Source organism: Peromyscus eremicus, chromosome 2 (genome assembly GCF_949786415.1).
Source record: "Peromyscus eremicus chromosome 2, PerEre_H2_v1, whole genome shotgun sequence".
NCBI lineage: Eukaryota > Metazoa > Chordata > Mammalia > Rodentia > Cricetidae > Peromyscus > Peromyscus eremicus.
Window position 1 is genome coordinate 48318174 of NC_081417.1, and position 27927 is coordinate 48346100.

A 27927-nucleotide genomic window follows, 5' to 3' on the forward strand; every position below is an offset into this window, starting at 1 on the left:
AGAGCCTCATGCTTACAAAGAAAGCACTTTACTCGCCCATCAGTCTCCCTCCCCCGAAAAATGTCTCCTCTCTGCTATGTATTCTATGATAACTTCCAGAACCAATCTGTTTCTGAATGTCTTTATCCTCTGGAGATTGCGTGTGCATTATTGTTAACATGACTCAACTGACTCTCTCAGTAGAACTAAGAAATAACACTTGTGTAAAACTAGGTAGACTAGCTGTTTTTTCTATTACAATTATAAATATTGAATTCAGCAGATTTTTACTATTTTTCATTTTTAAAATAATTTATTTTTAGCATAAAAGTTATCAATTTGTAACCATATGACAGGTATGGATCACTGACAATTTCTTTTTAACCCAATAGACAACGTAAAAGTGTAAGACTTTCATATGAGCACATAACTCAAAAAACATGGTGTTACTTTAAAAATAATTTTTGATCTATCTCTAGTTTTGAAGTGGTAAGTACATTTTCTCTATTATTTACAATAAAATTAAATTAAAAGGAAAACAATTCTAATATTAACATCATCCTTTCTTAGTTCAGTAGTCTATGGTGAACATTTAATTTTAAGATATGAATAAGAAAATGAGACCCAGAAAGACTGACAAAATGCCCTCAAAACAGAGTATGTGAACACAGTAAACCTTCTGACTGAGAAACAATGGTTTCCTCATAGCTGAGAAGCAGTCACTAACATTTACCAAGCTTCCTCCTAAGGTTCCTAGTCTTTAATTCAGCAGAGCGAACCATGGGCATTACACACGCAAAGGCACTCTGTACTGTGGGCACGTGAGTCTTCAAATGATGACACTACAAATGCTGTGCACAAAGCCCGTCTTTAACAGAACACGGCTAACAGTCAGACTAGAAAAATACAGTAAAATAGCCTGTAATTTAAACAAGTCTGTGCTCACAAGAAACTTGAGAAATGAATTTGATCACCAGGGGAAGCCAGCCAGAATCTGGATACTAACAAATTTCCGAGTCACTGAAGTGTTCAGAAATGAAGCACATCTGTCTATTGTCCTTAGGTCTGTATTTTTTTTTTTTTTCTTTTTTTCTGGCTTTTCATGACAGGGTGTCTCTGTGTAGCTTTGGAGCCTGTTCTGGAACTTACTCTGTAGACCATGCTGGCCTCCAACTCAGAGATCTGTTTGCCTCCAGAGTGCTGGGATTAAAGGTGTGAGCCACCACCACCTGACGGTAGGTTTGTATTTTTGTTGTCAGATGTACCTGACACGTACGCACTCCTATGTCTTTGGACCCAGAATACAAGTTCAGCTGACTTGTGCGTTAGATGGTTTATGGAATGCAAGCATTTTCTCTACTGTGAAACAAAAACCTAAAGGCAATTCCATTAAAACTTCAATTGCAGTCAGAAATTCAGAAAATTATGCAATCAGGAATGTTACCAACATGACTTTTCTCATCAAATGTTTTCTTTGTACAGTACTGTCCATTGTAGGACAAATAATATCATTTTTTTAAAGAGTAAAAATGAAATAATTGATAAAGGTAACAGTAGCAAGTGCTCATTGATTTTGACAGTTTTCTCTCCATAACATAAAACACAAGGCGTTTACTGAAACTAGACGATTTGATAGATTCTAAGTGAGACATTACGAGGCAGGCAGCTGTTGATCCAATGCATATGTCATTCTTTCCTTACTGTATTTCTCAGACCACTTTCGTGTTAGTTCTAGATAGTAGCTTGGCTTATGAGGCCGGTAATCCAGGTACACTGTGTTAGTGGTTCTTTTGGGGACAGCCTTTTCAATTTGAGTTCCTTCATGCCACTCATTGAAAGAGGTGATGGAAATTAAACTGGGGTGAGTCTGGAGTGCAGCACTTAGACCAACTTCATAATACTTCCCGTTGATGCGGTTTCTAGTGTTCTGAGTGTTCCATGGACGGATGCTTGTATCTATGTATCCTGGGCCTACACTTGGGATAAATATCAAGTTGTTCTTATCACAAAATGATTTCAGGTTAGCCCAATTCTGATGTGATGAGCCATATGTAAAACCATTTGTAGCAAAGTATGTGTAAATTCCATCAAATCCACTTTGAAGAATATCATATTTATGCTTTTCTTCTACCAAAAGTGCAATAAACAATCCATCATAAGGAGAACTGCGAACACTCTGAGATCCTGAAGGTGTTAACAGATTGGCCCACACTTTAGGCTTCGTGATATAGGAATCATAGACATAAAACATAGGCAGAGAATGCCCGGTCCTTGTCTTGTATCTATAAAAGGCTGGATGGCTTCCATATCTACAACAGAGACACATTGAAAAGTGAGACAAACACTCAGAATATGTCAGAATAAAACTATGCACTGAAACTGAAAATGATTCGTGAAGCTTAAGCACATTGTTTCCAATCTTCAGTTAGTCAGTTATGTAAGAATGGAATGTTAATGCAAACATACTTTTAATATTGTACATTATGAGACACTAGTACCCTACCCAACAGGAGGTTAATTATCTCATGCCAAAGTTAACAAATGGAGACTAAAATCAAAAAAGTCCATTATGAGCTACAAAAACAGAAAAACCAGTTTATCTTATCAGTGACAGGTGTCTATTTGTTGCTGACATGATTCTTTGTAAAATGAAATACCTCAGAGAATCTTATCATTAAAATACTTCATCAGAATGAAACTAATTACACAATTCTTTATTCTAGTCATTCTAGAAACAAATGATGACAGATATGCAAACACTGCTATGAAATGAGTTCACATTTCATCTGAACCTTCCTTTAAAAGACAAGAATGTATACTCACAAGATTTTAAAAACAGAAATGTAAAACGAGCATGGAAGGAAATAAGTAGCCTTTAAAGTATAAAAAATAGCTAAAGTAGCAACGTTTATTTATGCAAAAACTGAACTGTAAGAAACCTGAGAATGTTCTTCAGCTTACTTGTGGTAAAATTATCAGAAATGACAGACCATAAACCAACTCTCAGTTATCACTTCAATGTACTTGTAACAGTGGTTATCACCAAATCATACAGTATAACTATGAACATTGAAGAAACTCACTTGTCTATAATATATTTGACATTTTTATACATGTTTTGATCATCTCGATTGCTATATGGCTCTATGTGAAAAGTGACCTAAAAAAAAAAAAAAAGAAGAAAATCAATTAAAGAAAGCATTATCTTTGAAAGTATATTTTGCATAGTTAATAAGTTGCCAATTCAACAAAATTAAGGTGAATATTTAGAGAGCCCAGTGATTACAAAATAAATCTTAGTAGATAATACTGAGTTTTCAGTACTAAATGTAAGGGAAGCATTTCATATGCATTAACTCAGCCTGCTTTACTACATTAGGTAGCCGCTGACTCTATTTTCTAAATAAAGAAGTGGGCATAGGTCTAGTAAATTGCCAATAGTTCCCCAGTTTGTTGGATACAATGTGTGGTATAGGATTGAAAGCTTTTCCAGGAGGTTATTTTTCATGACATAGATTGCAAAGGCTTTATAAGACATAAGAATATACTCTGTATTCAGACATAGCTTTCTAAAAAAAAAAAAGAGGGGTCAACTCCAAAATGTTCAGGTTTCAAATTAATACGTAATTTTTTTCTTATGTATATGACGATTACATTTATACTTATATCGAAACAACAAAATATTCAATTAATTGATAGCTTACTATCATTAAAAGGGCATCTTTGAGTATGTATTCTTTTAATATTCAAAGAATTTATAAGAAAATATTTAGAAAATAATATCTAAAAGCTTTACAGAGCACAGTGATTTTCATATTGCTACTGTTAAGGCCCATCTATAACTACTGTAATAATAGAAATCACAAACTATTATACACAGATTTAAAATTCCTGCCTACAAATATCAGTTGTATATAATCAAGTTTAATAAATTATGTCTAATAAACGCTTTGCTTTGTACTCTATCTCCAACTACTAAGATATACAGCATAGGAAATAAAGTAACTTACGTGATGCTCATAAAAAATATTCTTAAATTCACTGTTATCCATATCAAGTACATTTTATTGCTAATCTAATAAAATTAATTACTGTTTGAATCTTACATTTTAAGTGTGATATTGCCTGTTTGACAAGACTTCTAAGCACTGCAGCTTAAATCTTGTTTTTTTTTTGTCAATTACTCAATTAAAGCAAAATGTATTTTCATTAATTAATTTACACAAAATTAATTTTCAAGTTGGGTCATTTAGTAAATCAATCATTGTCTACTTTTGAGAGCACGATGATATAAGATTCTGTCAGTAACAAACTCAGGTCAAGACGTCCTTGCAATCTGCTTCCAAACCTGCAGGCCATAAACGATCAGCTTCTTCCATCAAGTGCAGATCCACATATTGCAGCAAATTCAGTCATATACTTAGAACTTCTCAACTAATCAATTCAATTTATAGTTTATTTTTAATTAATGACAGGATTTGATCACTATTTCTCTCTTCTCTTCAGAAAAATCTATTACATTAACATTAAAATGAATTTAGAATGACACAATTTGATGCATAAAATTAAATGTGTGCATAACTTTTTGAGAAAATGAGTCATGTTAAGAATTCCATTTGACCCTTCTGATTTTGTCTTTACCAAAATTCTTCTGAACCCTGTAGCCAAATACTTTCTTCCTTAATTCCCCCACCCCTTGACTTTACCGGGTCCCACCCTTTATGTCATACATGAGTGAGGCAATTCCTCCTATACCCGGTAGTGTCAAATATTTTCCAATTTTCTCCTTCTACAACTCACTTGTTTCATTTTGGCCTTTAGTAGACTGCAAATTGCCTTAATATGAGACATCAAATCTGTTTCTTTCTCTTCTGTTTTATTTTGATATGGTTGGCTTTGAAGCCCGCTCCTCTTGCCCTACCTGTCACCTACGATTACAGGTGTGTACAAACCTAATACTGTTCATACATAGAACAGAACCTGCTGCACAGTAGATACTGCATGAGTATCTGCAAGCATGAATTAACAAGTTCTATACAAAACTACCCAACAGTCAAATTGAACTCTAAGTGGTCTACATACACCCCATTAAGGCAAGATCTGCCAAGTTCTCACTGTGAACATATATTCCTCATTTAAGAAATGTAACTGCTTACAAACCAATTGTATTAAACAAATGATTTATGCAAAGGTTATAAAACTTGTTACTTTAAAATAAAATTTTAAATTTATTGAAATACAAGGTGTTTGTTTTGCTTATAATTGTGGAAGAAAGAAGTGATAGCTCCAACTGATTTTATGTTGTTAGGTCTTTGCTTTCTTTGAGATCTGATACCGTGATGATGTTGTCTAACACACACCTCCACAATTTTTAACTTTCAATTGTATTTGATGTACATGAAGTCTGTGTATTACTGTGATGGCTTTGCTCTAAGCTGTGGATCAAGTTTAAATAAGTTCCACAGTTTTCGTCATTTGGGTCCTAGGGAAGGGTGGAGTTTCTTCTCACAAAAACAAACAAACAAAAGAGAAGCACAACCATGAATACATGTAGCATCCTTAGTGGAAGCAGGCCAGGCAGAAAACCTGACATCAACTAGACAGGAAACACTCACACTTTCTAAGAAGGAAAAGAAAATAGGACTGTGCTCAACAGTGGCAGCATCTACCAATCAGCTCCACCATATGTCCTATAAAAGGCTGCTTGAACGTTTTTTTCTTAGGATGCTACATAGAGAAGACAGTGAGCTGAAAGGATCCAGCTCTGATCCTTATAACTGTGGCTTAAGTAGCCTCTGGAATGCCAGTTATAAGTGCGTCTAGTGTATGCTCCAAGAAATAATACAAACATATACACAAAAATTTATCTTTGAAAAAACAAGTAACCACTTAGATTTAGATTTTACTGATTTGAGTAAGAACTGTCAACCTTTGCAAACAGTAAAGCAAAAGAAGTCACTAATTCTTCATACATGTTTTATTAATTTTGCTTCTTTGTTTACAATTAAAAACGCTCACCTAAAATTACTTTTAGTTTAAATTAATCAAAATTTCAGTTACAAAGTATTTAGTGACTAATGCTATTGTGTAATCAAAGCTAGTAGGCTATAGGAAAAGCTTAACTGTAAGACAAAGCAATGACCTAGGAACTCTATTTCTAAACAAGTAATAACAAAAGTGAAGGAAATCCCTTTTTACATTCCAAAAGAAAGAGAACTGCAAAATCAACCCAACCAAAAAAGTCAGAAACATATTTGTAAAGGATAACATCAAATTAATATAGCATAATCATTTTCAAATAAGTTTGGTAAGTTTAAGAGCTACTGAGGGTAAGCAATCATTATTCACTGGAAAATCTGAACATTTGCAAGAAAAAAATGGAGAACAGTATTTTATCAAATTCCATCTCTTCTGGTCATTAAATATCAAATCTAAAGTATGGAGAGAACACATATGTTGCTCGTATTTACAGAGACAATTAATGGCTGAGATCTTTGCTACTTTCCTGTTCCACGTAAAGATTTTCAGTAGAACTAAAAGCAGTCTATTTTCATGCAGCTTGATATTTTTAACTACTTTACCTTTAAAAACTCCATTAAAAGAAAATGTCTAGTTTTGTTACCTCCCACTACAGAACTGGGGCACAGAGGTCTTGGATTTACTTTGTGTGAAATATATCAATCACTTATTCAACCTCAGCTGTGGTTCCCGAACTTGAAGATTTAACTATCTGCAGACTCCAAATGCCAATGAGAACTCAATGAATGGTACTGTAGAGCATGTTATGTGGCAGTTCCTGTCAGTTCATTTGAGAGACACTATCTCAAGACTTTCTTTAGGGCTACAGAAATATTCAAATTAGTTTCATACAAAAAAAAAATGCCAGACTGTAATATAAACTACAAAAGAAAATCCTTCCTCCTCATACTCTGGATCCACAAAAAGGTAAAATTTCCAGAAGCAAAGACAGAAAAAAAAAATTTTTTTTTTTAAAGGACAGACCAACAAACTGCATGAAGCAGATTTTGGGAAATTACCCTTGGCCTCTAACCTAAGATCTCACATATTATGTTGGAGCAAGTAGGGAGAAGGTATAAGCAATTAAATATATTGCTAGGAAGCAGAGAAAACAGTACATACCCATGTCTCCAAACTCCAACCCCATGAGAGGAGACCCAGAGAACCTCAGAACCCCTCATGGGAGTTCATCTGATCTAAAACTCTGTGGAACAAACAAAGTCATATTAAGACCACTGACACAGGCAGGCTGAGCCTCAGTAGGATGAACATTGTTAGCCGGAAAGGGACACAGGAATGGGATGGGACAGGCAGCACTGAAATCCATGCAAGGTTAGTGAGACCATCAATCACACTTGGAAAAAGGGAACTGCCTTGGGCAGCAACATCCCATGCCAAGGGTTGGAAGACATCGGAGGCAGGCTGAACTTTGTTTTTGAAACCAAGGCAGAAATTCAACCCCACAGGTAAACTTATGGATCCCCACTGATGAGACCCTGAACAGTCAGATAAGAACTGCACATAAATGTAAACTGCTCTCTCACCAGCAAAGTTAAATAAATAAGACTTCTCAGGCAGGAGAGAGCTTTTCCTGATGCTCTAATCAAGGAAGCAATTTCAACTGGTATTTTTATTTTATTTTAATTATTTTTAAATCTTCATTCTTGCATAAATAATTGTCTTTTATATTGCTCTATTAGATTTAACACTCTTTCCACTGTGTCTTTTCAAGTATTTCCCTAACCTACAACCCATATACTTTCCTTCTTATTCCTACTTCATTTTATCTTTTTCTCTCCCACCCACCCCCTCCTCTAAAACTGCAATTTTCTAATGCCAATAATCTTTAGCGTCTCTGTTCCCTAACACTTTCCCGATTCCTCTACTTACTATTTTATATGAATTCCTAGTCATATTCAATTTATTGTCTTCCCATACCTATGTTTGGTAGGCAATATCCTAGCAAATACTTATTATCCTTGTTCCTTATTCCCTAATGGTCACTGGACTTAAAGGAGATAGTTGTTTTTAACTATTACTGAGGTTTCACAGTATGTCTCCTAACCAGTGGAGTTTCTCCTGAAACAGTCTATTGGAGTTGAGCTGGGTATTATCCTTCCTGCCTCCTGAACACGTGAGCGTTATTACAAGCCTAATACGTGAGATAGGAGGGGAAGGCATCTTAACCCTGCTATAAGCTAGTCCCAGAAAACAAAGGAGATATAATACCCACAATAACCAGATGTGCAAATGTTAACAAAGAAACATGACCATGAAAAGGACCCTTTCCAAAATGACCAGGTCTACAGTATTAAATTCTCTAAAAAGAGTGGCCAGAATGAAATAGCAGACAAAGAATTTAAGAGAATGACCCAAAAGAAGATTGAACAAATTCTAAAAGGACGTGAGTAAGTTCCGGAAAGAATCAAAAGAGAAGGTAACTGAACACCTGGATAAAATAAGGAAATCAATGCATGATATGAACACAAATGTAATACAGACAAAAAATACTTTAAAAGAATCAAATGAGTATCTGGAAAAAGATCACTCAAAAAATTCAGTGGAAAACTGTTGCTGAGGACAATACTTGCATAATTCATTGAACAGGGAAAAGCTGAGCTGGTGCCTAACTAGAGGCTCGACCCGAGTGCTCACGGGACTGGAAGGTACTCTGCACACTACCGGAGGAGAAAGCAAAAAACCAACCCAGATACAAGCCCTGCCATCTACAACGGTGACCATCTGCAGGACCCACTAACACAATAGTGACACAGGCATTGTGGGAGTAACGAACCACTCTTCCTGGATCTAAGGTCCACTCCAAGAGCTGGATCCCACGCCAGGCATTTCTTGCGTGGCCCAGAACCTGAGACTGGATAGTCCATGGGTCTAAAGGAAAACCAAGCACTACTGTTCTGCTATAAGGAACACAGTGATAAAAATGATTTCTAACATGATTCTGCTATATCTACAGATCAGTGTCTCAGCCATAAAAATGATTTCTAACACGATTCTGCTATACCCACAGATCAGTGTCTCGGCCATCATCAGAGAAGTTTTCTCTTGCAGTAGATGGGAACAAACATGGAGACCCACAACTTGATAATGTATAGAGAGTAAGACATTTTGAAATACTCGTACTAAGTGAGATGTTTCAATGTTAGAATGAAAGAAGGTGGATGACTCCAAGGACACCCTGTCTTCCAATCCTAATAGGCACGGTATACATAGGAATTCACAGAGACCATGACACCACACACAGGTTCAATCAGAGTGGGGTACACCGCTGAATGCTGTAAGTGGATGTGAGTCCCCACATCTATCCAAGAAGCTATCTGCAGCTGACACCCACTTGCAAAGGAAAAAATTAAGTTTTCTCACTGAGTATATCAACCACGCTTCAGGTTGGCCCTATGCTCAGGAGAAGATGGCCAATATAAACAAACAAACAAACAAACAAACAAACAAATAAAAAAAAACTCCAAGTTGCTTTTATAGACCTTTCATCTCATATTGTTCTGTTTGGATAATATTTGTCTAATTGGTCATTTGTATGCATATTATGGTTTCAGATTGTGTGGTTTTGTGTGTTTATGTATGTGTGGAAGTTTCTTTTTTGTTTGTTTGTTTTCTTTTGTGTGTTTGTTTTCTAAAGAGAGAAAGAAAAGACATGGAGCTGGGGAGGTAAGGAGGATCTGGAAGGCGTGGGGAGGGCAAAGCATGATCGGAATATATGGTATGAAAGAAAATTTTTCAATGAAAAAGAAATAAAATGAAAGATTTAAAAAATATCTCTGACAGATCATATAACTCAAAAAGACCTAAAATATTTTATATTTGGCCCAATTTAGAAACTGTTTGCCAATCTATTATGTGGATTTTAATATAAAAATAAAATGTAAGAAAGAACTAAAAAAAAATTCAGTGGAAATTGTTACCAATGAATGGATCAAGAAAAACTCAGATCAAGACTTTTAAGATAAGCCTGGTGGTGGTGGTGCACACTTCTAATCCCAGCACTCAGGAGGCAGAGGCAGGTGGATCTCTGTGAATCTGAGGCCAGCCTGGGCTACAGAGTGAGATCCAGGAAAGGTGCAAAGCTACACAGAGAAACCCTGTCTCCAAAAAAAAAAAAGACTTGAAGATAACATAGATAAACAAGAACATTCAGTGAAGAAGAAGAATAAAAAGAAAGTATGAGCGAAGCATGTGAGGTCCATAGTATATAATTAAAAGATCAATTTACAAATCAAGGGCATAGAAAAAGGTGAAAAAACTAAAAGGTCTGTTCAATAAAATTTCAAATTTCCTAAATCTAGGAAAAGATACAGGAAGCATTCAGAATTTCAAACAGACAAGACTAGAAAAGAATCTGTCATTTACTATTACTAACTATATAGAACAAAGGAGTGATGAAGTGACATACAGAAGATGTCAGGGCATATTTTTAAACATATGTTCCAAAACTGAATAATTTTGAAATAATACATTTATAGGAACCTATGTCCTCCTAGAATTAAAACAAGAGGATATAAATATCATTAACAGATCTATACACACAATAAAATTGAAGGCATAGCTAAAAACCCCCAATTAATTTGAAAAAAAAAAAAGAAAAGAAATCCCAACCCTAGGTGTATATTCACTGCTGAAATCTACCAGACTTTAGAGACCTAGCTCTATGTTTTTCAAATTATTCCATAAAATAGAAAGGGAAAGAATGCTACCAGACCCATTTTATGAATCCAGTATTACACGAATATTCAAGCCAAATAAAGACATAAGAGAAAAAAATTTAAAAGGCAATTTTCTGTTGAATACGGATGCAACTATTCTCAATAAAATATGAACAAACCAAATACTACAACATACCCAGAAGATCACTTTCATGATCAAGGTGACTTCATTCCAAGGGTGCAACATGGTTCAAACAATGCAAATCAACAAATGTAAGAAATTACATAACTAGGTTCAAGGATAAAATCACATGGTCACATAAACAGACACAGAAAAAGCCCAACATTTTTTCATGACAAAAGCAAAGAACAAAAACAACCCTCCAAGCCCTAGGAATACTTCAACACAATATGGCATACTAATGAGAATGATTCAAAGCATAACCATAAAAATCATGAATGAGACAAGGCTGCCCCCCCTTTTTTTCATGCTGAAGTCAATAGAGAACTTTAAACCTTAGCTATAGAAATAAAAGACAAATGTAAGAGATATAAAGGGGAAATATTATACTCTCTGAAGAAAAACCAGAGCCAGGCAGTGGTGATGCATGCCTTTAATCCCAGCACTTGGGAGGCAGAGGCAGGTAGATCTTTGTGAGTTTGAGGCCAACCCTGGCTATAGTATGAGTGAGGTATAGGACAGCCAAGGCTACACAAAGAAAGCCTATATTAAAAAAAAAAAAAAAAAAGCAAAGCAAAAAAGACAGGCATAAACAACTGAGAAAAAATTGTTTAAAATGTTGAACTAAAGACAATACTCTTTCGTTCTTCCTTACTCCCAAGACCCTGACTATAACGTTCTACTGCTGAAGACACTACAAACTTGAGTTGTAGAACATGGAGAAATCAAGGTGGTACAAATATGGAAGCTTTGTCCCTACTAAATAGCTTTAATAGTGCTGGAAGTTGCTACACACACTACTGATTGACACAAGAATCTTACCTATGAACCCTGTGAGCTACAATAATAACCAGCCTGAAAACATATAACCACTGGTGAAATAGTAGCATAAATGCCATGAGAGAACCAACTTTTGATATAAGGCCCACTCTTTAAGATTAAAACCATACCTAGAACCTTTATGTAGCCAAGAACCTATGGCTAAATACATCATAGGCCCTAAAAGAGAACTTACTACTATTATTCTGCTAAATGGACATAGAATTAAGCCAAACTCCTAATGATTTATTGTTATACCCATAGATTAATTCATCTCTCAACCCTCAGAGATAATTGTTTCTGCAGTATATGATGAACTGGTCAAGATGCAGAGAATAAGACACTACAAAAATGCTGAGCACTACATGGAATGTCTATATCACACGTCTTCACTAGGACAAAGGATCAATGCAGAAAAGGAAGTAGAAGGATGCTAAGAATCAGAGCACAGAATTACTGTAAGGAAACAGTATTTTCTGGATACAACAGGGTAGCTGCACATATGAACTCACCACAATTGTAACAACACTCCTGAGATGTGTGAAAGCTCAAGCCAGACAAAACCCCAGCCTGGAGAGGGTAGATGGATTAAGTTCTACCCCTGGCTGGAGAACTATTGGCAGGAGACAGCTTCTGGGAGAGTTAGAGTCAGTTTTCTTTAAGAGTATGGGCCCTAGTAGGCCAATCAAACTCCAGTGGAAGGCCAAACATCCAAGAATATATAGACAGTACAAACTGGACTTGGTGGGGTAATTAGAGAGAGAGAGGACACAAAACTGAGTGGGTAAGGAAAAGGGGGGGTGGACTGATAGGAGATATGGGGAATAGTAACAAAATGCACTGTACAAAATTCTCAAAGAAATAATTTAAAATTTAAAAAATGAAAATTACTTGGGCCAAAATTTATTTTCTAACTATTTTTATTTATTTATTTATTTTTATTTATTTATTTATTTATTTATTTATTTATTTATTTATTTATTTATTTATTTATTTGGTTTTTCAAGACAGAGTTTCTCTGTGTAGCTTTGCCCCTTTCCTGGAAATCGTTTGGAGACCAGGCTGGCCTCGAACTCACAGAGATTCGCCTGCCTCTGCCTCCCGAGTGCTGGGATTAAAGGCGTGAGCCACCACTGCCCGGCTTTTCTAACTATTTTTAAAGATGTAAAGTTATATAGTTAAACATAGTTGTTTTGGACATTTAGAGGATATTCAGACATTAACTTCACTAACTCCTATATTCTATTCACAAAGGAACCTGTCAAGCCTTTCTCTTCCTAGTAAACACATAGGAAAGGCCAGACAATGTCTTTAATCACAACACCTGAGAGGCGGAGGCCAGAGGATTAATATGAGCTCCACATCAACTTGGTTTACATAATAAATTCCAAGTCAGTCAGAGCTACATAGTGAGTCCCTGTTTAAAAAACAACACAAAATGTAATAGATGAATATAAAACATGGTTAGAAAAAGACAGTAAGGGGTATCTTATCATTGGAAAACTTTTAAAATTTAAATAATTAAAACAAACTTTTATGAACTACTATTATTTCAAATTATCTCTACATATATACAATTTTAATTAAATTGAGTACATAAAATAGTATTACTATCAAAAGGTAAGAGGATTAACAGTGATACATATAGTTTGAAGACAAATTACATACCTTCAGATTATATTTATGAGCTTTATCCAAAATAGTTGGTACCAAATGATCAGTAGCTTCTCCGTTCTCATCATTGGAATCAGGTGGGTACCAAGAAAGGGCCAGGACTCCTAATAGAAAAGCATAATAAATAATATAATAATATAATAATAAAAACAGCTTGGTACTGGCATAAAAACCGACATGTGGACCAATGGAATCGAATTGAAGACCCTGACATTAATCCGCACACCTATGAACATATAATTTTTGACAAAGAAGTTAAAACTGTACAACGGAAAAAAAAAAAAAAAGCATCTTTAACAAATGGTGCTGGCATAACTGGATATCAACGTGTAGAAGGCTGCAAAGAGATCATATCTGTCACCGTGCACAAAACTTAAGTCCAAGTGGATCAAAGACCTCAACATAAATCCAGCTACTCTGAACCTGCTAGAAGAGAAAGTAGGAAGTAGTCTTGAATGAATTGGCATAGGAGATCACTTCCTAAATATAACACCAGTAGCACAGACACTGAGAGAAACAATCAATCAATGGGACCTCTTGAAACTTAGAAGCTTTTGTAGAGCAAAGGATACGGTCAACAAGGCAAAGCAACAGCCTACAGAATGGGAAAAGGTCTTCACCAACCCCACATCTGACAGATGACTGATATATACTGAATATATAATGAACTTAAGAAATTAGACATAAAAATGCCCAACAGTCCAATTAAGAAATGGGCTATAGAACTAAACAGAGAATTCTCAACAGAGGAAACTCAAATGGCTGAAAGAGAAATATTTAAGGAATTGCTCAACATCCCTAGTCATCAGGGAAATGCAAATCAAAACAACTCTGAGATACCACCTTACACCTGTCAGAATGGCTAAGATCAAAAACACTGAAGATACCTTATACTGGAGAGGATGTGGAGCTAGGGGAACTCTCCTCCACTGCTGGTGGGAATGCAAGCTTGTACAACCACTTTGGAAATCAATATGGCACTTTCTTAGAAAATTGGGAATCAATCTCTCCCAAGATCCAGCTATACAACTCTTGGGCATATACCCAAGGAATGCTCAGTCATACCACAAGGGCACTTGCTCAGCTAAGTTCGTATCAGCATTGTTTGTAATAGCCAGAACATGGAAACAACCTAGATGCCCTTCAACTGAAGAATGGATAAATACAATGTAGTACATATATACAATGGAATACTACTCAGCAGAGAAAAACAATGACATCATGAAGTTTGCAGGCAAATGGATGCATCTAGAAAAAGTCATCCTGAGTGAGGTAACCCAGACTCAGAAAGACAAACGGTATGTACTCACTCATATGAGGATACTAGATGTAAAACAAAGATGACTAGACTGCTACTCACAACTCCAGGGAGGCTACCTAGAAAATAGACCCCAAGAAAGACACAGGGATCACCCAATGACAGAGAAATGGATGAGATCTACATGAACAACATGGATGTGAGTGGGCGTAATGAAGGGCAAGGGTCGAGGGAAAGAGAGCTAAGGGAAGCGGGAGATCCCAGCTGGATCAACAACAGAGAGGGAGAACAAGGAATAGGAGACCATGGTAAATGAAGACCACATGAGAATAGGAAGAAGCAAAGTGCTAGAGAGGCCCACAGAAATCCACAAAGATATCCCCACAACAGACTGCTGGCAATGGTCAAGAGACAGCCCGAACTGACCTACACTGGTGATAGGATGGCCAAACACCCTAATTGTCGTGCTAGAAACCCCATCCAATGACTGAGGGAACCAGATGCAGAGATCCAAGGCCAGGCCCCAGGTGGGGCTCCAGGAGTCCAATTGGCAAGAAAGAGGAGGGTTTGTATGAGCAAGAATTGTTGAGACCAAGGTTGGAAAAAATACAGGGACAAATTGCCAAATGAATGGAAACACATGAACTATGAACCAATAGCTGAGGAGCCCCCAACTGGATCAGGCCCTCTGGATAAGTGAGACAGTTGATTGGCTTGATCTGTTTGGGAGGCATCCAGACAGTGGGACCGGGACCTGTCCTCAGTGCATGAGCTGGCTGTTTGGAACCTGGGGCTTATACAGGGACACTTGGCTCAGCATGGGAGGAGGGGACTGGACCTGCCTGGACTGAATCTACCAGGTTGAACTCAATCCTCAGGGGAGTCTTTGCTCTGGAGGAGATGGGAATGGGGTGTAGGCTGGGGGTGGAAGCGGGGAGAGCAAGGGAATCCCTGGCTGATATGTAAAATTAAATTAAATTATAAAATAAAAAAATAAAAGTAAAAAAAAAAAGGAACAAAAAGCAACAAGGCATCATCAAGAGTGACTGCAGGTGTCAGAAAATGGCAACATGAGTGCCAAGTACATTCTAAAGGGTATTACAGTTATTTACGAACTATTTTAAGCAATTGATATCTTTCAAAATTAGCGTACTACACATTTTAGTATATGAGTCTCTCAGTAAGGAAGCATGGAGTCCTTACATACTGTCTCCTATCTGTCACAACTATCTTTTCTAGTTATTCACATATTTGTATGCAATATTTACTATGTTTGATGGACAGTGCCATCATAACTTTGTTAACTAATAACCATGGCTTTTATTAATGTCAAGCAGTTCTGTGGATTTTAACAAAAGCACAAGTTCATGAGCTAAGCGTTACAGTACCAGACAGACAGCTTTACTATAAACATTAGTCTCCCACCTATTTACCCCTCCTCCCTTCTGTTTCCAGGAACTGATTTTTCACTCTCTATAATTCTGTCTTTGCCAGAATGTCATATAGCTTGAATCATAAAGTATTTAGCTCTCCACAACTGGACTCATTTGCTTAACTACTTGTATTTTAGGTCTTTCACGACTTTGTATGACTCAGTAAGTTGTAGTTTTTTTCTGCTGCATATCCATTGTGTAGATGTTTATTCACTTTCCTATTAAAGGATATACTAGTCGCTTTTAATTTTTGGCAACTGTGAACAAAACTTCTATAACCACCCATATGCTAGGGTTTAACGCGAGATTTAACGGTGGCAAAATGGAGTTCTTCCCCATAGTACCTACTTATTTCTGTACTAAGAAATTACACTATAGGTATTAGAAACACCAGTCTACAGAGAAATCATTAACTACAGAGAAAATATTTAAGACAAACACTTCAAACCTTCAAATATAAATAAAGAAATGAAGGTCACTAGAGAGACAGCATGGATATCTCAATGAATCAATACTTTTTTTTAATAAAGGTAAAGAAATAATAGTGTTATATAGAGAAAAGCTTGCAGAAATTATGAAATCAAATGAGCCAAAATTCCACCATGGATGGGGGCAGGGCTAATCCAGTGCCACCATTAGCTGAGGAATTAGTGGCAATTTGAAGGCTCTTGGTGGAGCAAGAGTCAGTTTTCTACAGGGATGTGGTCCCTAAGTGGTGACCCATGTTCCAGTAGATGGTCCTATCATGCACATATAAGCTCTACTATCACTGGCCTCAGTAGGTTTAAAAACAGAGCACACAAGGTTGAAACTGAAAAGTGGTGGTTGCTGGTGGGGTAGGGGAAGAATGAGAGGGCAGGGAATGGGGACTAGATTTTATTAATACACATTAAATACATGGATTCTTAAAAGTAAAGAAAAAGAAACTGCTGGAGAGCTAGATTTTTAACACTTATATTTTCTCAGAGCCCTAATATGTAGAAAAGAATTCTAGCTAGAGGAACACAGTGGCCATTTCATTAAAGCTAATAGGGGAAAATGCTATCTTTGTGTGCTATGCATAGAATAGCAAAAAAAAAAAAAAGCAAAAACATGAAAAACATGTAAGACAGAACAAAGAACTAATAGTGGACAGGGGTCCAGGGAAGTTACTGCTGTTGAAGAAGGGAGTGCACCTAGATAAGCAGCTCTCTAGCCCAACCTGTAACAGCATCAAGAGCAACAATAAACATTTTCTCAGCACACAGCCTAGGAAAGAAATTTCCATCTCACAAAACGCAATGAAAATAAATATACATAAGAGAAACAGTACATGTCAAAAAGCCACAAAGTATATGAGCACTGTAAAGAATGCATTCTTCCACGTAATTCAAACCAGGATTCTATTTCTAATAATCATGCAGTAATTTCTAATAGCTATTGGTCTAATAGCAGAACAACATCAAACATGGGCAATGAGAACTGCCATGAAGACAAAGCCCTTCTTCGTAAACAAGCAGGTCCTAGAAGAGTGAGTAAGCTGGTAGTGACAGTGCTCACAGAAGGCAGCTTCCACAGCTGTGCCTGGCAGGAGTGAAGCAGCTCTAGGAAGCGGCACTTTCTCTGCAGCCTGGCTTTCTATGCCCACGGGTCTCCTCCGCTGAGCTTTATGCAGACATTTAGGTGAGCCAGCATCAGCATTCCCAACAGCAAAGACAAAGCCAAGTCACTCAGGAAGCTATCTTCTTCCTGAGCTCAAAAGCAAGTTTCAAAGAATAATGAATAAAACACAAGCAAACATGATTTTAAAATAACATAAGGAAATAAAGCATCAGGCTTTATTAAGGAAACACCAAAGACAATAGGAGGCCTATGTGGAACCTCCAGACACTGGCTCTAGAGACATTTCTCAGACGCTAGATAATACACTGTCATTGGAAGATTTTATGACTAAAGACATGTACCTGGAAATCACACACAGGACAGAGAAAGATGAGGGTTATTGGTGACATGAGAATAATCATGATCAATCACTTTTCACCACTAAGTTAAAGGTATACACTGCAATGCTACAGCAATTTTAAAAATAAATAAGAAGAATAACTATTTACTAGGCCAAAAGACTGCAGGATAGAGTAATTCACACATTCAATGTCAGATACGGCATGTAAAAGATGAAGAAAAGATCATAAACAGGGCAAGTGGAAATGCAAAATGGAACACTGAAAACCACATTACATTAAATAAAAATGAAATTGACACAGAAATTGAAAAGGAATAAAGAAAGTCAAATTGTATACTACAGAAAGGAAGGAACAGCTGAAATGTCCAACACATGGCTGCAGAAGCAAACACCCTCAATCATAAAAGGAAATATAATCACCAGTAAAAATGACAAAAACCGATATTCTTACAACAGGTGAATCACAAAATTCTGTGCTATACACATTAAGACAAGCAAACAGGATAGCGAACTCATTTTGCTATCATAAAGGAACAAAACAATCATAACTTCACAGTGACAGAAATCAGACACAGTTGTTGGAGTGACATCAAGTTCAGCAGTAAATAGGGCAATGATGATGACAATTTTAGGGCAGGTGGAAAGGTCCTGCTGAACTGAACTCAGGACCCTTTTCCCTCAGCCTTCCAAGTGCTACAAGTGCAGGCATGCTCCACCATGCACAGCTCAGGTGTAGAGGGGTTGCCTAGCACAAATGAAGTCATCAGTTCAATTACCAGTACTGCAAAAACAAAAACAAACAACAACAACAGAACAGGACACAAATGCAGTTTAATCCAGGGATATGAATTAAGACTGTAATTACTTAAAGTATGAAAACTGATTAGTAATTTAATTGTCAACCCAAACTATTTATATATGTAAATAAAATAAACTAATTACCAACCAATTGAGGCTGAGCACATCTGTCTCATGTGAGTTTCTATGACAGAAGGGTCCCGAGAGCTGTAACTTCCTAACTCAGGATAAAAGTTGGAGCCAATATCATCTGGAGGAGTATGTCTCCCTTGTGGATAGTTCTTGGCTATTCTAGGGTCCCAATGCTCCAGGACTGGATGATTCCAGTGAATATATTTACCATCAAATTGTGGATTTCCATACCAACTGTAATAAAATGCATGTAAAAAATAATTCAGAGGAGGCAGTTCCTCCAGGTTCCCTTCAGAGGTTTTGGGTGGCCTCACAGTCATGCCAGCAGTTTTGAAATTCTTGGTATTCGTTTCCATGTTGATTCTATCACTCTTTTGGAAGTCAACTTTGTTTCCCAAGGGGGCCTTCGGTGGATGAAGTTCTGGAAGAAGGTCAAGCCCAAAAGGAGTTCCAAAGGATGCTGTATTCGGCCTCAGCATCTTTAAGCCCATCATCAGAGAGAAAATAAATAGAATAAAAAGCGACAAAATGATGCAAGTCTTTCTTCGAAATTTTGCCATGATGACATACTTTAAACTCCAAAATAGTGAATGTTTTGCTGCAATTCAATGAAAAAAAGATCATTACTAAGTGATAGCTATATATTTTCTACAGTATTTAAAATGAAAACTAAAATTCAGTGACATTAAAAAACAAACAAAATATAATAAACAACCAAATACTGTTAAATAAAAGAACATGCTTATGCGCACACACGTGTACACACACACACACACACACACACACACACACACACAGACTGGCAAATACATATACTCAAGAGGTACTGATTTGGAAACAACACTATGTACATGCCAACAACATTTAGTCAGGTGAAACTCAGGAATCTGTTTAATAAAATGAAATATATTTTTCATCATGTGAATAAGTTTTGTGTATACAGAATATACAAAGTCAGTAATTCACATATATTGACTAAATTTTAAAATGGTAGTTAATGAAAGGAAATACTTATGAGTCTTCTAAGTAAAAACATTCAAGTCCAGTGATAAAGTTTTAAAAAGGGTCCTTAAACTGAAAAAAATAATAAATATTACAAAAGGGAGTAACTACACATTTTTAATTTTATTTGGGAATGGAATAGAATCAGATAAAACTTTCTAATGATAGTAGTAGAGGAAAAAAAGTTAGATATTCTGACAACAACCATTCACCACTGAATGACTGTGTCCCCCCACACCCATGAGTCAGAAACTTATTAACTCCTAATTCACATTGTTGAGAGGCAGACTTGGTGGGAGTTGATGAATCCATCTATCATAAATATTTTTTTCAATCTGTATTAAAATTTTACAATTTTAGCTACTGTGTTAGGTTTCCTAATGGCTCTTTCAAGTGGATTTGTTTTTAATGGAGCTCTTCCTCTTCCTTGTCCCCCAGCCCCTATTCAAACCCTTGTATCTTTGCCACTCCAACTAGCTTCCTTTCCACTACCATGCTACCTGTGTCCTGCTATCCTCACCTCCTTGTTCAGTACCTTTCCCACCCTTGAATCTTCCTTTGACGTTCCGTAACCTGTACCATGCTTTCGCACCTCCTTCTACACATACATACAAACATACCTTGAAGATCTGTATGAGAGAGAACATGTGATTTCTGACTTGAGTTACATCATTTAATATCATTTCCTGATACCTCAATTTTCCTAAAAATTTCCTTATTTCATTTTCCTTAAAGGCTTAACAAAACTCAGTTGTATACATATACCTCATCAGGAATGAATTAATGAGGCTGTTGGTTAATTAATGAGCTCCTCCCATTCAGAGGATACAGCATCTAGACACTATCAGACAGCATCCATCCCCAGACATCTGATCCTGTCAAATCTTGATTTTAGACATCCCACTGTCAGAGCTGTGAGAAATACATTTCTCTTCTATATAAATGATCTAGTTTTCTGAACCTTGTTATAGCAGCACATAATGGACAAATATACAAAGCAACAGGCAAGAATCATGTTCAAGTTTGATGGTACACAGGATAGCTACATATTGGTATTTCATCAAAACATACTTCATTCATAAAATGGAAAGCATCAAAGTTTTAAACAAGTGATCAAGATTAATCTGGGGCATATTTGACAATGGTTTTCTAGAGAGGATATACTGAGAATGATGAAATCATCACTGCTGGGGAATTTTGTTCAGAAATTAACTTCATGAAGAAACTTGTAAAAGCATATTAAGGACGTACACAAAAAGAAACATGCACATATATTTGTACACACATATACACACATACTTTATCCACTATATATAGTCTTCTCTCTATATCAGAGTTCTGCATCCATGGTTTAAGTAACCACAGATGGCTTCTGACAAAGAAATTTACACCTATACCAAATATATGCAGATTTTTTTCTTGGCATTATTTTCTAAACAACACATAATATTGATTATTTAGACAACACTGATAGTGAATTTTGTCATCTAGAGATGATAAGAAAAACACAGAGGAAGGATGTAGGTTATATTCAATATCTCATATAAATGAACATCCATGAATTTTGCTTCCCAGGAAATTCCCAGAACCAGTCTCCTGAACCTGCTTAGAGACTAGCTGTGTGTGTGTGTGTGTGTGTGTATGTGTGTGCGCGCGCGCGTGTACACACATACATATATATGTATATAACACAGTGTAATTATATGTAATTGTACATATTAACATGATTGAAACTGTAGGAAAACTAAAGGAATTGAAATGTTCATACTATTTTGGCAACATTTTTAATGTCGAAAACATTTTTTAAAAGGAAGAAACCTGCCGGGCGGCGGTGGCACACGCCTTTAATCCCAGCACTCGAGAGGCAGAGCCAGGCAGATCTCTGTGAGTTCGAGGCCAGCCTGGGCTACAGAGTGAGTTCCAGGAAAGGCGCAAAACTACACAGAGAAACCCTCTCGAAAAACCAAAAAAAAACAAAAAAAAAAGGAAGAAACCAAAAATAAAGAATCTAAAGAATCCCACTAGACAAGTACAGGGTGAGAACGAAATTTTAACACAACCTCTGCTCATTTCTGGGAAGGAACAATTCTACAGTCCTTCAGGCTCAGCACTGCACGCCAGGAAGTGAAAGCTCTGCTGTGGGAATGTGACAGGCCTATTCACTGGACAGCAATAAAGGAACTGACCACTTTGGTTGCTGCTAGAACTTGCTGTCCTGAAATTTCCAAGCTCTTGATGTAATAACATATCCTTCCTTCCCTCCGATTAAAGAATATGATAATTTTGACCAGACAAGAAGCAGAAAAAAATGATTTTGGGATATTATCTTGTCTATATTAGACACAAAATGGAAATATGTTCAAAGCATGCACAGTTGCTATCTCTAAGTGAGAAAAAAATACATAGTAATATCTTTTCCTGTCTTCTCAAATCAGAACTGTTTGTTTGGGATTAAGTATTTCATAAGAATTAATTACTGGTGTTGCAAGTAGAACATACACACACACACACACACACAAACTCACACAGAGAGAAAGAGAGAGAGAGAATGAATGAATGAATACAGGAGAGCTACTAGATTTAGAAGTAACTGAAGAATTAACTTTAGAAATGCTGACTTAGGGCAGGGCAGTTGTGGCTCACACCTTCAATCCCAGCACTCAGGAGGCAGAGGCAGGTGGATCTCTGTGAGTTCAAGGCCAGCCTGGTCTACAGAGTGAGATCCAGGACAGGCACCAAAGATACACAGAGAAACCCTGTCTTGAAAAACCAAAAAAAAAAAAAAAAAGAAAAAAAGAAATGCTGATTTAGTAGGCTGGTGAAATATACTACTCAGGGTATATAACAGAAAAAAAAATTGACTCTGGAATTTGAAAAACACATTAATGATCCACTTGTGTGATCTTGGATAACTCACTGAGACTCATATTATCTTTTTTGTTTTTTGATAAAAACTGTTCTGTGGACAATGCAAGGTAATGTTGGCAAATGAAAAAAAAAAGAGAAGTGTTTAAATTAATTACTGAATATTACTTAAGATTTAAAGTAAATGAGGAAAGAAACATAAAAAGAACACTAAAGATCTGTGTGTGTGCGTGCATGTGTGATTTCTGGTTCATTTCTTAAATAGATTCATCAATGACCAAAATTTGCATTTATGGACACTGCCTATGTTTTTCCCCCATTCTTATTGTCTATAAATTCAATTTCTTAAGCTGTACCTTTATTTATTTTATTCATTTCAAATGACTATTATATCATTGCAAACCATCAATTTCATCTTTAAGATCACCCATGAAGGGTGTTCCAATCTTCTTAATTAACAAGTCACTTCAATCACTATGTTTAAAAGTCTGAACTCTGCCTTTGCTAGGTCTGTTTCACAGTGCTGGAAGGTGCTCTTAAGGTCGCTGGGGTAGGAAAGATATCAGTGGTCTTACCCAGTGCTAAATCCTGCATGCTACAATACTGACAGGCCAGATATGCCTACTGGTGCAATAGTAGTAAGACTATTCATGTGGGTAACCAACTACTCTCTGGATTAGATTTAAAGCCTGCTCTACAGGGAGAGTTCATGCCTGCTAACTATAAACATGGTCGAAACCCATGACTACGGAAGTCATAGGTCCCAGGAGAGAATGTATTGATGTTTTTGTCAATGATCACATAGTCAAACTTCTAAATATTTTTATATCCATAGATTTGTGATGCTCTTGGCCAGAGAAGCTTCTTATTGTCATTAATAGTGGTTAATGAAGAGATTCATTACTGATCAAATTGCTAAGAATAAAAGAATGACAGCTTAGCTGGAGATGGTATGTCTCTATTATCTCCTTGCCCCTAAAACACCAGAACATGGAACATTGCTGGAGGAGAGCAAAGAGAACGTAAGAGCTGGAGGATGGATAGGAATTCTGGGAACGCGGTTCTCTGGACATGACCCGGCGGTTGCACACATGAACTCAGCAGGTGTGCTGAGCTGCACAAAAACTAGAGAATTAAAAGTTCCAGCATGCAGCAGTGCACCCAAGACCCAAAAGCCAGCTGAGGACTACTGGTAATTGATGACTGATTGGAGAAGGACAGAGTCACATTTTCTTGGGGGCGTAGCCACCACTACATTGTTCATACCACAGGAGATGACCCCACACTCATGTGTTCTTGTGCAGCACTAAGTGAAATACTTTATTAATCAATTATGGAGGACATAAAGTTGGTTGATGGGATGGTGGAATTCTGAGAACTTGGAGTGGGGAGGAGAGGGTAGATAAGATTAAAATACATTATATATACACATAAAAGTTTCAAAGAATAGGTAAAAATGATTATTTTAAAAAAATTTTGAGCTCTGTAGTTATAACAAGTTAAGTCCATATCTCATCTGATGTTTCTATACTTCTTTCCTCCACTGCCGTTATCTCCCTCATAGGATTTGTGTCAGGATGAAGACTTATTTCACATCTGATAATATATCACTAAGTAATTATGAGCCATGAGCAACTATTCATGATGATAATGATAAAAAGATGGGTGGCATGAAAACACTCCAGAAGTAGCAATATGGTAGCTGGACGTGGTGACACACACCTTTAATCCTAGAACCTGTGAGACAGAGGCTGCCAGATCTCTATGAGTTTCCAGGTCACCCGGGAACTTCCACCCCAGCCTGGGCTATATAATGAGGCTCCACTTCAAAATAAATAAATAAATAAATAAATAAATAAATAAATAAATAGGCTCTGCCTCAACATAAATAAATATACTAACAATAATGAAATCAACCTAGCATATGGAACTGAGCATGTAGTTCAGTAGTTAGAACAAATATCTAGAATGAACAATTCCTTGGGTTCTGGGTTTGACCCTTAACCCTACAGAAAACAAACAAACAAATAAATACAGCATATGCCTTATTCTCTCTAAAATGACATTCAAGGTTCCAGACAAAGCAGAGGTCTTCCTCCTCTTCCTGACGCCTCTCCTAAAGACTCCTGAGTAGCACTGTTCTCCTTTAATGGTGGTATTTCTAACACTGTACACCTCATTAAACTATATGTGTACAAGTTTTCTATCCCCTAGAAATGGAGAACACTTATACTCTAGTAGATCCCAACAAATATTATGGTCACTCATCATTATTCAGCTTCCTTAAGCTTTGGCCCTCCTGTTTCTGACACTGGCATGAGTTTGGGCAGTATGTCTATAACACAATCAACTGTACATATGCAGACCAGATCTTTGTAGAGTCTATAATCAACAACACTGTAAAAGAAAACTCACGAAGATTCAATAATTTTAAAGCCCATCTAAACAAACTACTATCTTAGTATCTGTGACAACACAGTACCTCTGGAGCCCAAAACAAGCATCACTCTTGCAGGAGACAGGCAAAGAACTATTTACAGTTTTAACTAAAGAAAGGTTTCAGAAGTTCCTTGTGAGAAAAACAAACAAAAGAAGCTCTACAAGTCACCTAGAGGTGTAGAGGTTCTTAACGCAGGAAGCTCAAAGTACTGACTACTGACAATGTGTCCTCATCAAACGGAAATTTGCGTGACCCAGGGTTACACAACTGGTTCACCGGAAACCATGCTATTTTTATGTTTGATGCTTTTAACCTTTTAAAATGATACTTAATGTGGAAGTCTACTTCTTTCTAATAAAAGGTAGTACATACTTAAGTAGCTGAGATCTAAATGATTAAGAGTATTTTGCTCATATATAACTCGAAAAGTCACAGTTTCCATTTTAAAATAATCAATTAAGTTATAAAGATTCCTCCTACTTATTCTTTTGTGTTCATACTGCTTTCTTCTAATTTTATGCTAGAGGAAGTACCTAGAGACAGAGAAAACTAAAGTTAAGAACACATATTTGGAATTTTCAGAATCTTGCCCAGGTCAGTTTTACTGCAAACACGGGCAACTTTCTGCACAGAAGCTCCGTCAGGCCTAACCTCTGTCTTGCATTTTTATCTTCACAACCATTTATGAAGCAGAACTTTACATTACAGATGATGGAACTGAGTAGATGAGTTTTTCCAAGCTTTTGGGGTAGCTGGCAAATAGCCAAGTAACCTGCCACTAAGCACCTTGCAAGGGCAAAACACAGTGCTGTAGCTTAGGCTCCCGGCTGCGGCCCATGTGGCCTCAAGTGTAGAAGGCATACTACAATGACTTTTTTTGCACCATGGAAACTGACTTAGAAGAAATGACCAATGGTTCCCTCCTCCTTGAACTGTGGCCCACACTTACTGAGAAGGCTGCTCATGATCACACACTAGTTACTTATTGTAGGTATAAAGAGCAGCAGCTTTGTGTGTTACACAGACTAAAGGCCATAAAATTCTGTTTTTCGTGAATTACAAGCAGCTCACAGAGTGCAGTAATGTATTGCATGAAAGTGATTTACAAACCTGAATTCGTTTTAGCAAAACCTACATCCACTTTTCATTTTCCTTTCAAGCTGACGCCTACACACTGTAATGTGAACAGACCACCCTCCAGTCTCATTTCTTATTTGTATTTCTAAGCTCATACAGATCCACATGTAAGCCTCCTCTGAATGAGTTAACTTTTAGTACTTCTGCATCTTCCACTCTATTATTATCCCTAGGTCCTCGACACAACAAAACGAAAACTTTTAACCGCTTGTTCTCCCAACTTATTCCTCCGCAAATGGAAAAGGAGGCAGCCACCCTTGTCCAGCGAGGGGAAGTCGACTGTACAGAGCCATGCCTGTTAAAAGGGGACAGAACAAAGACCTCGGAGGGCGGACTTGAACCTGCCGTCTTCCAGGTGCAAGCTGGGCTGGGAGACGTGCTCCGCGACCGCCAGCGACCTCCGGACCCACTCCAAGGTTCGGAACTCAAGGTGGAGGCGTGGGGAACCGCCTCGGGACAAACTTCCACCTTGCGGGGAGCGGGGCAGCCGGGCCAGGCCGGGCTCGGATGCGTTGGGGACACTAACCTAGCGGGAACCCGCAGGGAAGCCGGCGTCCGGGCCGAGCGGGTCGGGATTCCCAGGCGCAGGGTCAAAGGGCGCAGCAGGAAGGAGGCCTGCGATTGGCTGGCGGGCCAGCGCGCAGGCGCTAGCTGTGCAGCTTGTGTGGGCCGCAGCTTCGGGATCCCGCAGCGACTCACCTGGGCCTGGGGCCCTGCCACCAGCGGGGACTCACCGACCGAGAGAAGGTGCCCTGAGTCCTCCCAGGCCTGACAGCTCTGGCCGCCGCCGCCTAGTCCCGCCTCCCTCCCAAAGGACAGCAGGGGCGCGGCACAGGGGGCGGGGCTGTGGGCGGGGCTCGGGCGGGGCTTCGAGTCTCAAAGTCCTGGCCTGGCCTGTAACAGGGTCATGGTGCAGGCTGCAGAAGGGGTGTATGTCAGGCTGAATTCCCATCATTTCTCCAAGGAAGCTCTCTTACACTTTGGCCTTTCAGGCTAAGCCTTACACCTGCTCAAGGGTGTTTTGTTTTTCACTTTTTAAAAATTCACTGCAATGTTGTTTGTATTTATAATCCGTTGGATATTTCCAAAATCTTAAAGTTGAAAATGTGTTTTAATTTATAAATGGGTCTTTATTTGCAAGCCAGAAGTAGACAGACAAAGGTGATATGTGAAAATTAAAGGTCTACTAGAAATCATGTGTGTACAATTACTATAAAAATAGAGAATAAGTCAGATGCAAAAAACGAGAATTTTTGCGAGGCTGCACCTGGGGTTTCCATCTTACATCAGCCTCAGACACCAAGAGGATTCTGTGTTTTGTTTTGGTTACATGGTAACAAGGAAACCTTGACTCAAAGTGAAACTTGCAGGTGTGAGGTAGTGTAAAGTCTCCCCTTAAAAAAACAACAACTGGATTTTTAAAGAGATTTGATATATAAAGAATAAAAAATATGCCCTAGTACTTAACTGCAAAAGCTTAAGACCAAAAAATTATTATTTTCCTATCACCATTAGGCACTATTTTGTGGTTTTTATTGTCTTGCTTTTTTGAAAATACGTAGTTTCCTAAAAA

General features: G+C 37.5%; 1 protein-coding gene across 3 annotated transcripts; it reads right to left on the reverse strand.

Moving 5' to 3' along the window:
* Manea (mannosidase endo-alpha) lies at window positions 1–27144 on the reverse strand. Of its 3 annotated transcripts, none has more exons than XM_059254069.1 (5): window positions 26881–27144; window positions 19119–19508; window positions 13342–13451; window positions 3063–3139; window positions 1–2288 (listed from the first exon to the last, which is right to left on the reverse strand). In XM_059254069.1, exons 2-5 carry the CDS (start codon window positions 19468–19470, stop codon window positions 1631–1633), a joined length of 1197 nt encoding a protein of 398 aa, XP_059110052.1. In that variant the 5' UTR covers window positions 19471–19508; window positions 26881–27144; the 3' UTR covers window positions 1–1630. The 3 variants fall into 3 exon arrangements, with proteins under 3 accessions (XP_059110052.1, XP_059110051.1, XP_059110053.1); XM_059254068.1 differs by having other exon boundaries at window positions 18927–19508; XM_059254070.1 differs by lacking the exons at window positions 13342–13451; window positions 19119–19508; window positions 26881–27144 and adding an exon at window positions 7120–7203.
* Between the last annotated feature and the right edge of the window lie 783 nt (window positions 27145–27927).